Source organism: Tetrahymena thermophila, assembly GCF_000189635.1.
Source record: "Tetrahymena thermophila SB210 genomic scaffold scf_8254617, whole genome shotgun sequence".
Lineage (NCBI taxonomy): Eukaryota > Ciliophora > Oligohymenophorea > Hymenostomatida > Tetrahymenidae > Tetrahymena > Tetrahymena thermophila.
This window is the reverse complement of record NW_002476387.1, coordinates 219823-233483: the sequence shown is the minus strand read 5'-3', so window position 1 is coordinate 233483 and position 13661 is coordinate 219823. Positions and strand designations below refer to the sequence as shown.

At 22.7% G+C, this 13661-nt stretch overlaps 3 protein-coding genes across 3 annotated transcripts; 1 reads left to right on the top strand and 2 right to left on the bottom strand. All coding sequences in view use genetic code 6, as the record gives it.

The window, feature by feature from the left end:
* Positions 1–1450: 1450 nt before the first annotated feature.
* Positions 1451–6241, top strand: TTHERM_00193770 (transmembrane protein, putative; the record flags this gene model as incomplete). The annotated part of the gene is made up of 14 exons (XM_001017130.2): positions 1451–3445; positions 3506–3604; positions 3667–3696; positions 3754–3960; positions 4014–4199; positions 4255–4341; positions 4394–4480; positions 4529–4705; positions 4765–4944; positions 5159–5251; positions 5302–5481; positions 5530–5619; positions 5666–5959; positions 6058–6241. The coding sequence occupies exons 1-14, from the start codon at positions 1503–1505 to the stop codon at positions 6239–6241; spliced, it is 3837 nt and encodes a 1278-aa protein (XP_001017130.2). The 5' UTR covers positions 1451–1502.
* A 562-nt stretch (positions 6242–6803) lies between these two features.
* Positions 6804–10736, bottom strand: TTHERM_00193760 (EF hand protein; the record flags this gene model as incomplete). The annotated part of the gene is made up of 10 exons (XM_001017129.3): positions 6804–6882; positions 6936–7039; positions 7092–7386; positions 7441–7878; positions 7932–8695; positions 8755–8982; positions 9039–9575; positions 9961–10143; positions 10433–10590; positions 10700–10736. 10 exons carry the CDS (start codon positions 10734–10736, stop codon positions 6804–6806), a joined length of 2823 nt encoding a protein of 940 aa, XP_001017129.3.
* A 771-nt stretch (positions 10737–11507) lies between these two features.
* On the bottom strand, positions 11508–12738 carry TTHERM_00193750 (hypothetical protein; the record flags this gene model as incomplete). The annotated part of the gene is made up of 3 exons (XM_001017128.3): positions 11508–11650; positions 12026–12164; positions 12454–12738. The coding sequence occupies 3 exons, from the start codon at positions 12736–12738 to the stop codon at positions 11508–11510; spliced, it is 567 nt and encodes a 188-aa protein (XP_001017128.2).
* Between the last annotated feature and the right edge of the window lie 923 nt (positions 12739–13661).

Genomic DNA, 13661 nt, shown 5'->3' with positions numbered 1-13661 from the left:
TGAAATATAAGCTCATAAAGAAAAGCCATTTTTTTAAGCTCAACAAAAGTAGTAAAGGTTCTTTTTATTCTTATAGTTTATAAATTCCAAATATAAATAAAATGCTAAAGACAATGAACTAATAATGATAAGCAAATATGTGAAGTATATCAACAATTTAACTCATATTTAGCTAATATTAAAAAGTATCATTCAATAAAATTTTGAAGATTATCATAATTAAATCTCTCAAGTTAACCTTGATGATGCACCATTACCGTTGGCTTTTTATTCCTCTTTAGATTTTTATTAATCATTTTATTAGTGCTAACAATTCAATAAGAGATTTTGTAATTATATGTTATTTTTTGATAAAGTAAATTGATGAAAACATTTAAAAATAATTCATATTTTTTGTTTAAAAGATATTAAAATGTAAAGTTGAAGCATCATACAACCTAAAAATCTTTTTTATTTGGATAATAATTTTGTTAAGAAAATTAAGGATTGTGGATTTGAATATAAGAAAAATTTTTATAATAAAATTTATTGCAATTTAGGACCTTAAGTTAGTCAATTTTGAAGATATTCTAACAGAATTAATACGATCTTGTATATTTAAATTAAATTTGAGTAAATTGCATTATCGTTCATCCATCTATCTAGTTAATAGTGATTCTTTAAGGAAAAGAATGAAAGAAATTTGATAGAGTAAAATTAATAATAGCTGTAATAGTAATAATAGTAGTCGTAGGAGGTAATTGATTTTTATCTGAATATAAAAAAAATAAAGTATAATGGCTCAAGAATGAAAGAAGCAAGATGCATAGACTAAAGATAATTAAAAAGAAGTAGATTTATTTAAAATTTAATAATCTATTAAGTTGCAAAACTAATTAAAATTTATTTAAAATTAAATTGCTAGCATTTTGTAGTGAAATTTTGTATTAATTGTAAACCTAGATTAGATATTTATACATTTACATTTTTTTTTATCAAGCTGCGTAATATGACAAACAACATTAATTTTTTTTAGTTGCTCTTAAAATAAATATTTAAAATTTTTTGTAAAAACTATAAAATAAATGAATTAAAATAGTAAATCAAATATTTTTCCCCAAATTTTTTTTGTAAAGTTAAGCAAAATATTTTTGCTAATTTTAATCTTGGCTAAAAATTTAGGATCATTTATTTTTGGAATACAAAAATTTAACAATACCAGAATATGTAAGAACGCCTGTACCAATAAAAAATAAGTGGATTTCAATTCACTTGATGAATTATGGATTTTTGGTCATCATTCAGAAAAAGACAATCAAATATATGAATTTTACTTTACACTATGAAAGAGGGATTGATAAAAAGATTTTTAATTACGTTTTCCTTTTTTAATTAGCTTACAATAAATTATTCATCACACGAATTAAATTGTAAAGTATAAAACTTAACAATTTAAATCAAAATTGGTTTTATATAATTAATAAAAATAATTAAAAACAAAAAATATATCTAATTTAATATCCATGGCATATACAACTTTCTAAACAGTCCTATAGTTGTTGAGCTTCGCAGGTTTTTTAGCATTAGGCATATGGAATTTTATATCTAACATTCTTTATTATTATTCAACAAACTTTAACACAAATGCTCTATAATAAACCTTCATGCTATTTCTTTTTTTATCTGTGCTTATATAACTTATAGCTTGGAGCAATATCCTCCTAAAAGTTAGATTTAAATATAATTAATAACGTTATTAAAATGAACTATTAAACGCACAAGGTAATATATAAGCTTGGATCATATTTGCGAAAATAAAATTCATGCTTGTCCTATAAATAATTTGGTGTCTGATTATAAATTTTCCATTGATATTATTCATAACTATATTTTAAAAAATAAAGATATTTCCTATGATATTATTTGGCTATACTTATTTTAAGTATAAAGCTGTTTTAACAACAGATTTAATGCACTCTCTAGAACCAATCATGAATCAATACTATAAAAAGAAATAATAGTAATTATAATCATCTTAATCTAAAAATCTTTATACTAACCAAAACCATTAGGAAAAAAAGAGCGAAGGGGAAAAATTTTAATAAAGCAAATAAGATGAGATTTTAGAAAATGAAAATTATCTAGTTGAAAACTAACTTGTATAAGATATTTAAGATTTTTAAATATAGATGTCTCATAAAAAAAAAACTAGTGTAAGCCAAAAGAACTAAAAAAATTAAGCGTTAGATTAAATTTAATTGGGTCCAATAATCACCCTTGGTGAAAATATTGATATAGAAAATTAGTTGCAAAATACTTTTTCAAATAATTAAAGAAATATTTTATAACCTAATAATAGTAATCTGAGCAAAGGCAATCATTAAGAAAAACATGATATAAAAAAATCTTAATGTGAAGGGATTGATTTAAAAAATGATAACAAAAAACTTTAATAGCCACTAGTTTCAAAAGAATTAGAACAAAATATTAGTAACCTAAAAAATAATAATAAATTAGAATCTTTTAGGGAATCAGGAGATTTAATCAATTTATAAAAGATTAAGATAAAAAAATCTGAATCAAAAATAGAAGAAAATTAATAAAAAAACCAATAAGTAAGCGATAATAATAAAAATGATCAAAAAGCCATGGATACAGAAAATAGCTTGTATTTTGGGATTAATTTATTGATTGATGCTAATATTGTCCCTAATCTACAAACCCTTCTGTTCGATAGAAATTTACAAAAATTTTAAGTAATTAGTGACATCTAAGAAGCTATATTTGAGTCTCTTCCTATTGCTATTATACAGTATATAAATAATACATAAAATAACTCATGGACTCAAAGTGATGGAAAAGTTAATTTGCTTCTCTACACTTTTTTTGCTTCTTCTTGCCTAAGCTTGCTTTTACATTGTATATCATTAATAAGTATTTTATATGATAACGATATTTAAACCTTCACTAAAGTTTTGGATTATTTAGAGGAATCTACAACAACTCCTTAATAAAATATTTAAGAAGCCAATAAAACACAAAAAAATATAAAACTATGTCAACAGTAAACTTAAAAAATTACCAAAAATCAACTTGAAAATTCTAATTTGTAAACCCTTAATCAGTAAAGGAAGAATCTTAATTAAAAAAAAACTAATTTTGGTGATATTTTCCCTATGAGATAAAATGTCGAAATAGACACTGTAGAATAGCTTGATAAACTAGTCAGATTAACTGAAATAGCTTCTAAAAATATAAAAAAGCTAACTGTTATCTTACCTAATAACATATTTTCAAAAAAGCAAATATAAGAAAATCTAGTTTAATGTTTTTAAAAATTTATAAATATATAAACTTTAGAGTTAAATTTGGAAGGTAATCAAATGGGAGATTAGCTTTGTAAGCTTATATTTAGAGGAATATTTCAGAAATTACAATAATTAAAAAATTTAAGACTATTTTTGGAGTAAAAAAATTAAAATCATTTGAAAAAATATGACATATTTATTTTATATTAATTCTAAAGTGGAAACCAACTCACAAAAGAAGGAATACATCTTTTGAAGCGAATGATCCTGAGCTGGGAGCATAGAGAAAAGGGAAATATTTCTAAAGTTATCATTTCGTAAATAACATAAATAATTATTGTAGTAAGTTAGTTAATAAAATTTATTTATAATAATAAAGGGAAGAAGTATTGATATTCAAGAAAAGAGAGTAAATTAAATATATAAATGTTAATATTTTTTATTTAATTTATTAAAAAAAAATTAGCAAGAAATAAAATATTCACCTTGATGAGACTAATGATATTTCCTTTAAGTAAAATGGAAAAAAAAGTGTAAGCGATAAGAACAATGATGAAGAAACAATTGAAGATAAAGAAGAGTAAGAAGAAGATGAGATATTATTAAAATGTTTAAATAATATCGTGAAAAGAAAAACACATTAAGCTAAGATATATTTTGAAATTCATAAAATGTAATAAATATTTTTAATTTAATTTTAATAAAAATTTAATCCTAAATAATTAGGTCTGTTGTAAGCGACTAAGAACTATTAATGATAAACAATTGCTTAAAGAATCTTCAAAAGTTAATTCATGTAGAATTGATATTAGTTAGTGACTTATAAGAAAATATCAAAGATCATCATAGCATATTTTCTTAAATAAATAACTCTATAAGAGATACAGTCTAAACTTGTTTCTTTTCAGTTAAGTAAAATAATAATTAAATAAAAATTATATTGACTAATTATATTAAATTTTTTTAGTGGGAAAATTTTAAAATCCAAAGGAACTAATTTCTAATGTTAAGAGTCTCAGTATGGTTAACAATTTATATGGGAAAACTAAGGATTGTAATTATTTATATTAATAGTCTTATAAAAATTAAATTTTGTGTTGTTTTAGACCTTTAAGTTACAATATTCTAAGAGTTATCTAGTAAAATGACCTATTGTAAATCAACCAAAATAGTTCTTTTAAATTTAACTTTGAGTAAATTAAATTTTAATAATCACCCAATTTAAAGATTATTTTTTATAGTAATTAAAGGTTATGCAAATACGCAATTAGTAATATTATTGATACCCTACATAACTAGGCTGATTATAAGAGCTTAATACTTAACTTTAATAGAAATAAAGGAAATGACAATAATGTTTAATATCTTACTGATTCGATTAAGAGTATTAAGTTATCATAGCTTGGCTTATAATTAGCGTAAAAAAATAATGATAAATAACCTTTTAATAATCAATTAATTGTTTTATTTTAAATAGAAACACTGTCTTTAGCGAAAAAGGATTTTTAAATTTATCATAATTGATAAAGTCTTAAAATTAAATAGAAGATTTTACTTTAGAAATAAGCTAAAATGAAATGACAAACACTTCATGCTAATTATTGTGTTAATCAATCTAGTCTTTAAGCGAATTGAAGAAATTGTAGCTGCTCCTTCAGTAAAAATTATTTTTTAATTTACTTGTAATATTTTTATCTCTTTTATAAATTCTGTTTTATTATTTTTCTTTTATTATCTTAAACTTTTGAAAAGATAATATCATAACTTTAATTATGTTTTATTGTTCAAAATAAATTTTAATTTTTTTTATTTATTTACTTATTTAATGCTATTTTATTTTTTAAATAAATAAATTACCATTTTAAATTTAGTGAAAATAAAATTTTAAATGAAGGATAATAAATAATTCTAGAAGCATTAACAAAAAGCTAATGCGAGATAAAGGATTTGACACTTGATTTTAGGTATTTTAAATTTACAAAACTTTTAATTAATACAAATCAATATAATAAAGTGCTAATACGATGAATATTGAAACATGTAATTCACTCTCAAAATTACTTAGCTATAAAGAGTCAATAGAGTAATTAGAGCTGATCCTTCAATTCAACAACATTAAATCTGAAGGTTTATAAAAAATATCATAAACTCTTCCCTCCCTCTAAAAACTTAAAAGCTTGTCTTTGGACTTAAAGTAAAAAATTATTTAAGAGTACATAATTTTAAATTAAATTTTGTATAGGGGAAATAATTTAGATTCGAAAGGGATGGATTATCTTAGTCAACATTTAAAAGAAATGTTTTAACTTAAAGAATTGAAATTAGATTTAAGGTAATTTTTATTAAACAAGCAGTACTTAAAAATTTATTTTATGTAGGTAAAATGAATAAATTGGTGATTAAGGGCTAGAAAATCTATCTAAAGCAATAGAGTAACTCACAATGATTCAATCAATTAAGTTGAATTTAAGAAAATGTTCAATCACTCATTAAGGATTGATAAAATTTATAGATATTATTTACAATAGAAAAAATATCACAAGTTTCTCTTTAGACATATAAGAAAATATGCTTTAAGAAACGACAGAAAATAGATTATCTGCTATAAGATAATTAACAAAATATATCAGCTTATAAGAAGGCAAATTAGTAAACTTAGAATTATACTTAAAGTAATCATTCATTTAAAAGAAATTTATTTTATTTTTTTATTTATAAATTTGTAACTTAAATTATCTATTCAAAAACAAAGTAATTTTTAATTAAATAGTAATTTAGAACTAACAGAAGATTGCATTTTATGTATTGCAGGCATGTTAGATAAATTACCTCAACTATAAAAGCTATAAATCGATTTAAGAGGTAACAAAGTTGAAGAAAAATTAAAAAGATATTTATTTAGATCTTTAGCTAGTCTAAAATATGAAAATCCTTTAGTCATAATCAGTATTTGATTTGATTAAAATTAGTAACAAATTAATATAAAATTAAATTTATTTATTTATTTTTGTAAATATTGTTTAACAAATAATTTATATTAAAAAAAGTTAAAATATTAAATAATAAATTTTAAAAATAAACAAAAATCATAATTTTTTAATATTTTGATATGCCAATTTCAATAAAATAAAATAAATAGCTTTTTTTTGTTGTTTGTGATTTATTTTTTGAAATTAAATAAATTTAAATTTCAAATTTTTTAAAGAAAAAATCACTTGATTTTTAAATAAAAATGAAAGCAAAAGTAAAATTTATTGAAAAAGGATTTTTTTATAAAGTAAAAAAGGATATGCAGTAGAAATTCACATTATATATGACTTAAAAAACTATAAAGATTGGGTGTATACGTATGTATTGTATGTATGTATTTATATATTCGATTCGATTAATATAGTGTTTTTATATTCATTATTTTTTATTGATTTATATTGTTGCTAGAGTTTAACGATTTTATTAATTAATATCCAAAGCAGAAAAAATTAATCAATAAGTTATAAACTTATTTCAATTAGCCTATCAACTGTATAAATTTTCATACTTTTTAACAACTTCATCAAACTCAATATAATTAAATTCAACACCTTAGTGAGCAAATCTATTATTTTTAAAAGTAATTTAATTTATTTATTATGTAATATCTATGCTTACCTCTTGCAGAGAAGTTTAAATTGTTAATCAGTTAAAGGAAGCTTGTGTAGATCAAGGATAGATCTGAATCTTGTGAAACTGACTTTACCACTCTTGGCAATATCCTGATTTAAAATATTTATTTTTAAATAAATGATTTACACTTTTTAAATTTACTTTATCTTAGAAATGTGTCTTGAACATGATTCTGTGCTTTGAAATAACTTCACCCAAACGTAAGAGTAAGACATGTAAATCTTCTTCTTCTTGAGGAGTAAGCACATCTCTTGGATCGATGGCATTTTTCTTTTCGAATGGAACAGGCTTGGCAATAGGATCCTTTTCAAGTCCAGTTTTTGTGAAAACAATATTAACGTCTTCTAAGAAGCTTGCATAATCTAATTTTGTGGGATCAGATTATAAGATGTACATATTTTCAAGCTTTAAGATCTGTTCTTCATCTAAGTCAATTCTATTATTAAAAAAATAGATTTAAAATATAAATTGTATCAGTTTTGTTAATTACTTCATTTGTGAAATAACACCACGGAATTTGTTTGTAGGGATCACACCTTTACGAAGGGGATCATAATCAGCAAAGTATTCACCAACTCTGAGACGGTTAATTTTAATTATATTTTTAATTTCTTCTAATAAAACATTGGCATCAACAGGGCGCTTTCTGGTATCGAGTCCATGAGCTCCAAAGTCCTTAGTTTGATTTGAAGACCAGAGATGCTATTCATATACTTTAGTATCTCTAATGAAATCTACATATCTTACGTCGTGTTCATCTTCAGAAGAATACATGCGACTAATTGCATTGAATTCAGGGTCTGAAATATTAAAATTGACTGTAGTTAAAACTTATCTAAATTATTTTGGAGTGACTTTATTTCTTCCATTTCTATCCCAATCTTAGAAGAATTGCTTAATATCAATTCTAGTAGCTTAGCAGAATTGTCTTAAATACAAAATAAACAATATTATGATAGTTAAAAATTAGTAAAATATTACCTGAAACGAGCCTTCATGTGTTCTGCTATTCTTCTTTCTTATTCAGTAAGTCCTCTGCGACCATATTTATATTCAGTGCTAGGGTTAAAAACAGGAAGAGTAGCTGATTTCTTTTCAAGATTTTTTTATGTAAAGACAGAATCAATTTGATCACAGAAATCTTTCCAACGAACGTTATTTTCCTTTGTAGTGGAAGCAAAGTTTTCAATAACGAGGGTGAACTCTGCATCTGAAAGTGGAAGTTTTGCCATGCTCAAACCAAGACGTAATTATTCTTTAGTTATGTTACCACTTCTGAGTTTATCGAAATCTCTTAAAAACTCAGAGATACGGAGACGCTGTTCTTTTACTTTTGCACGGAGCTTGGCTAATAAATCTTCAATATCGTTGGGAATGTCATTATGAATAAATGGTTGGAATTCCTTTTCAGGTTTTTGGTAGTTTTTAAATGAGTCAGCATAAGTCTTGCTAACAAGAACACCTTCATCATAGATATCAACATCTCTGCAAAATTCGTAGTAATTTACTTCATCAAGTGTTCCCTTATCAGTATATCTCTTCAATATTAAATTAAGAGCCTCTTCGCTTGGGAAAAGACTGAATTAATTGAGAATACGGAGGAACTGATTTTTTGAAATATATCCTTGCTTGGTTTTATCGAAATCTTCAAAGTGAGGTTTAATTAAAACTCTCTTATTTTATATTTCCTTGTGGTATAAATTAAGCAAGTGTCTAAGTTGGCCTTTTTCCTCTTCAGTTAAATTCTTTTCATTTGATTTAAAACAATTTTTAGTTATCATGTTTAAATAAGAAGAATATTTACAAGGTAGTATCTTCTAGCTGGCAAAGTAGTTTCAGGTTAGAATTAAGTGACAGTTGCAAGAGGATCTTTGTCGATAGCCTTCTTTGTGAAAATTTCATCTATTACTTCACAAAAATCTGAATATCTCACTTAACCGTTAGGGATGTTATCAACTTTAAATTCTGAAAGTAAAAGATTGATGTCCTATTCACTCAATTTTATATTACTAACATCAAGAACTCTTCTGAACTAATTTTTAAAATATATATTTTAAAATAAATTATAGTTAGTATTTATTTGCTTACTTATTATTCAGATACTACACCCTTTCTTAAATTATCGTAGTCCTTAAAGAATTCACGAATTCTAATTCTTTTCATTACGACTTCTGCTTATATCTTAACAATAACATCATTTAGCTATTTGTTTCCAAAATTAAGTTTTTTGGAAGTAAAAAGAGTGCTCATTAATTTTAAATCCTTTGTATCTTCTACAATATCCTCATTAGGATCAAAAACCTTTTCATTAGGCTTGATTCCTTTAATAACAGTTTCAAGCATTTCAGAAACATTATCGACATCATCGCAGAATTTAACATAATTAACTTCCTTAGGGTTTCCATTATCAATATAACGTCTAATCAAAAGATTGAAGAGTTGCTCGTTAGGTAAAATGCTCAATTAAGTGAGCACTCTTGAAAATTAGTCAACAGTAATGTGTGAACAACGAGTTCTATCAAAATCCTAGAAAGGCTATTTTAAAAGAATTCTTCTTGTACGAATTTCTTACTTAATTGAGAGTAAAATTTATTATATAATTGCTGATTCGTTTTAAGAAATTTACTATTTTATTATTAAAAAATAAATTAAAATAAATAAAAATTCAAAGATATTTATATATCAATATATCTAGTTGTACTGTGGTTAACAACTTTATTTATTTATTAAGTTATATTTTAAAAATTGCAAATAAGATTTTTTTATTTAGCCTAATTATTTATAAATTAATCATCAAAAATGATAAAAAAAAATTATTTAAGATGAACTGTTTTTTTTATAATTGTTTTAAATTGGATTCTTTTGCTAATGAAATTTAGATATAAACTTATTTTATTGAAATCCTTTTTGTAAGCGCATGAGAATGCCTTTTTATTGTTATTGTGTTTTGATTTTGCAATTATAAATTAATAAATTGTATAAACTAGATTAAACTTTTAAAAGTAATTACGGAAGAACTCTTTGTGCTTTCAAGATTTTCTTTGGCCAAGTTATAATCGAAGAACTAAGCGTCAATTTAATCGCAAAAATCTGTATATTTAACCTAATCAGGACCACTCTTATATTTATTAATCAATGAAAGAATATCTTTTTCATACAAATGCATTCCTAACATTGAAAGAGCTGAACGAAACTAATTTTAAAATATTTAAAATATTTTAACAAGTGAAATGAATACATTTACTACTCTACATCCAATATTTTGGCTTGTTTTGTTTAACGAAAGATTATTAAAAATAATAGAATATTTTATATTTTTAACAATTTATTGCTGAACGAAATTAAATGTAACTTTATCTCTCTTTGATTCTAAAGAGCTTTAACTAACAAACAGAAACAAACCAAAAAATAGGGAAGTAGTAAAAAATTTTTTTATTTTCTTTTGAAGTTTTTCCTAATATTAAATTTTTTGGATTCTGTACCTTGTCTTCAGTAACTACACCCTTACGCAATCTATCGAAATCATAGAAAAATTCTCTGATTCTAATTTACTTCTTGAAGACTTCTGCTTTAATAAGTTTTTCAATATCTGTATTCACAGTTATGGTATTCTTTGAAATATTAAAGCGTCCTGCACCAACTTTTTAAAAATATTTGAATATTATTTTTTCAGTTGTTGCAAAATAGTTTTTTAGTGCAAATTTAGTAGCTAAATTATCTATGGGAAATGAAAAAAAATATGAGTTTACGAATGTTTTATCCACTAGCTGCTAAAACTGAGGCCATTTACTTGATTTCCTTTTTTAGCTAATAATTTAATAAAAGTTATGTTTTTGAATTAAGTTTTTTTTTTACTTATTATAATTATAATTTATTATTCATACAATAATCAATCTTTCAAAACAAACTACTTGATTGATTGATTGCTTCATAAATTGCTTGCATCTTCTTATTTATTTATAAATCTTATTCATGAAATAAACAGGCAATAAATAAATAAATAAATTCAGTTTAATACAAACCATCTAACTATTTTGCATATAAATCCAACATTTATTTTATTCATTCTTATATATTAACAAAACACAACGAGTTTAATTTAGCAAATTAGTTGTTGTTTATTTTTAAATAAAAAAGAATTATTTTATAAAAATTAAATAAATTATTTGTTTGTTTGTTGTCTTTGGTAATTTAACTCAAAAAAAGATTAAAAGTTTGAGCTGCTATTTTATTAATAAATTATAATTACAAATTTAAATTGATTATGATAAACAGTAGGGTAGATAGATTTTAGCATTTTTTTAATTTTTAAATAAATAAAAAATATTTTAGAGAGTGAAAGAAAAAAAATTTGAACAGAATTATTAAGAATTAAAGATGCATACAAATATGCATTAACACCTAATGAGATTTGATAGAAAGATGTACTAACCCTAATTTAAGAGTTGTTGAAATATTTCTTTGCCTGAGTTTAAATTTATTAGTGTTAAAATGTATTTCTATCTTAATTCATTATGGCTACTTTGATTTATTCATATAATTTATTAATATGGTTAATCATTCATCTGAGGATTCTTCAACAGGTTCGCTAGCCTTTTTAGGAGGTTTTTGCATTTCTTTAAGTAATCTTTAATAGACTTCATCTTCCTTAGAAGCACACTATTCTTCAGTCATATTACCAAGGAGTGGGAATTAGAGACCTAATTTTAAATTATTTCATTAACATGTTAAACAAATTACTTTTAAAATTATTTTAATGTGAAAATTATTCGTTTATTATCAAATTTAATATTCGCTTTCAATAGCTTTTTTATAAATGCATAAATATTTTTTATTTGTATCTTTGTTTACAATAGTAACAATTTGTAAACTTTTAACTCAAAATTATATTATTTTATCATAATTATATTTTTAAATATATTGCATTTATTATATTTCTTTCAAAACGTTATTTCTATTCTTCCATTTATTTAGTAATTGAAATTATAACTAAATGTGGTGGTAGGTCTAAAGCTATCCCAGATCCAACTAAATACTCGTTTTTTTAATATTAAACTATTTTCTAAGTTATTTACCATATTTATTAATTTTTGTTTGCTTTTCTTCAACATAGTTAACAATTTTAGAAGCGTCAGTCCATGATCTAACAGCCTAGAAGTGAGCACCTCTAACATGAGGACTAGATAAATCTAATATTTAATCTGCAATTTTATGCTAATTTTTTATTTAAATGAAATATTGTTATCATATTTGATAAAAAATAATTCTCCTGTTTATTAAAATATTTTCCTATTTTATCTTTCAATATTATTCGCTTTGCATTTAAAAAAATTTTACACTAAAAATTATTTATCCTTTTGACTTTTGATTACTCATTAATGAATAATTTTGCTAATGATAATTTACAACTTATTATTCAAAATGAGCAATTTAAATATCTTGCTAACTAAGTGAAATGATTTTAGAGCTATTTTAAACAGGATTAAATTTTAATAGAATGTACATTCATTTTTTCACGTAATGATGATGTAGGAGTGAGAATAGCAGCTCTACGAACTTCATTGTTAATACGCTTTCTGTATTCGTTCAAGAATAATTCACCAATTCTCAATTTCTCCTTAAAAGCAAAGTAATCATAGCTTGATAAGTCAGGACGATAATTGGTGAAGAAATTTCTCAAATAAATTTTTTATTGGAAATCATTCAAACTACGTGTATTGAGAATGATTTTTCTTCTATCGTCAATAATTAATGAATTATCAGTTTATCTAAAACCACCAAAAGCCATTTCTCTTAATAAAAATATACTTTTCTTAATATTTATAATAAAAATAAAAGCTTATTTTCTTTGATTAGTACTTTTTATCTTTTCTCTTCCTAACTCTTTCTTGAATTCCTTTGTTAAATCAATACATAAATAATTCTTGATTGATTTTATTAGGATTCGTAATATTATGTTTGTCTTAATCATTTATTACAAAACCAAAAAAGATTCTTAGATATAAAAAGTTAAAACACATTAAAGATAGATAGATAAATATCCATTTTATTAAGCATAAATCACATTATCAAAATAATTTATTTATTTACTTTAAAATAAAAACATTTTACTTCAAATTTTTTTGGTTAAAAAATTTTTTAATGTTTAAATAAAAATGAATAAAAATTATTTAAAAAATTTTATCCATACTTCATTTGATTTTATTGATGACAAATAATAATAAAATTAATAATAATAAAAGAGATCTTTTGAGAGGATTCAAATACAAAAAAATTTGAAAATGATTTGAACTAATTCATTAAAAAATTTTTTTTTTTTCATTATTAAGAAGATTGTATTTTACTGAGATAATTATATTTGGGATTTAACAACATAATTTTTAAAGTAGTATTCATATCTAAAATCAATAAAACAGAAATATTAAATGAAGCTCTTATGCTTTTTAATTATAAAAAAATATATGTTTATTTTTATTCTTAAACTCAATGCCTTGTTTGTAGTAAATTTGTATTAGATTATTTAATGATAAAGCTAAAAGAACAGTTTGTATTAAAGTACCTAAAATAAATTGAAATTTTTTATTCATAATTGTTTGAAGTTTAATTTTTTAATTTATTGTTTCAAGGTAAAATAAATTAAAAAGCAATTTATTAGAAATTGTTTTAGAATTTAAGAAGATTTTATCTTAAATAAAAATAAATTCATTTACT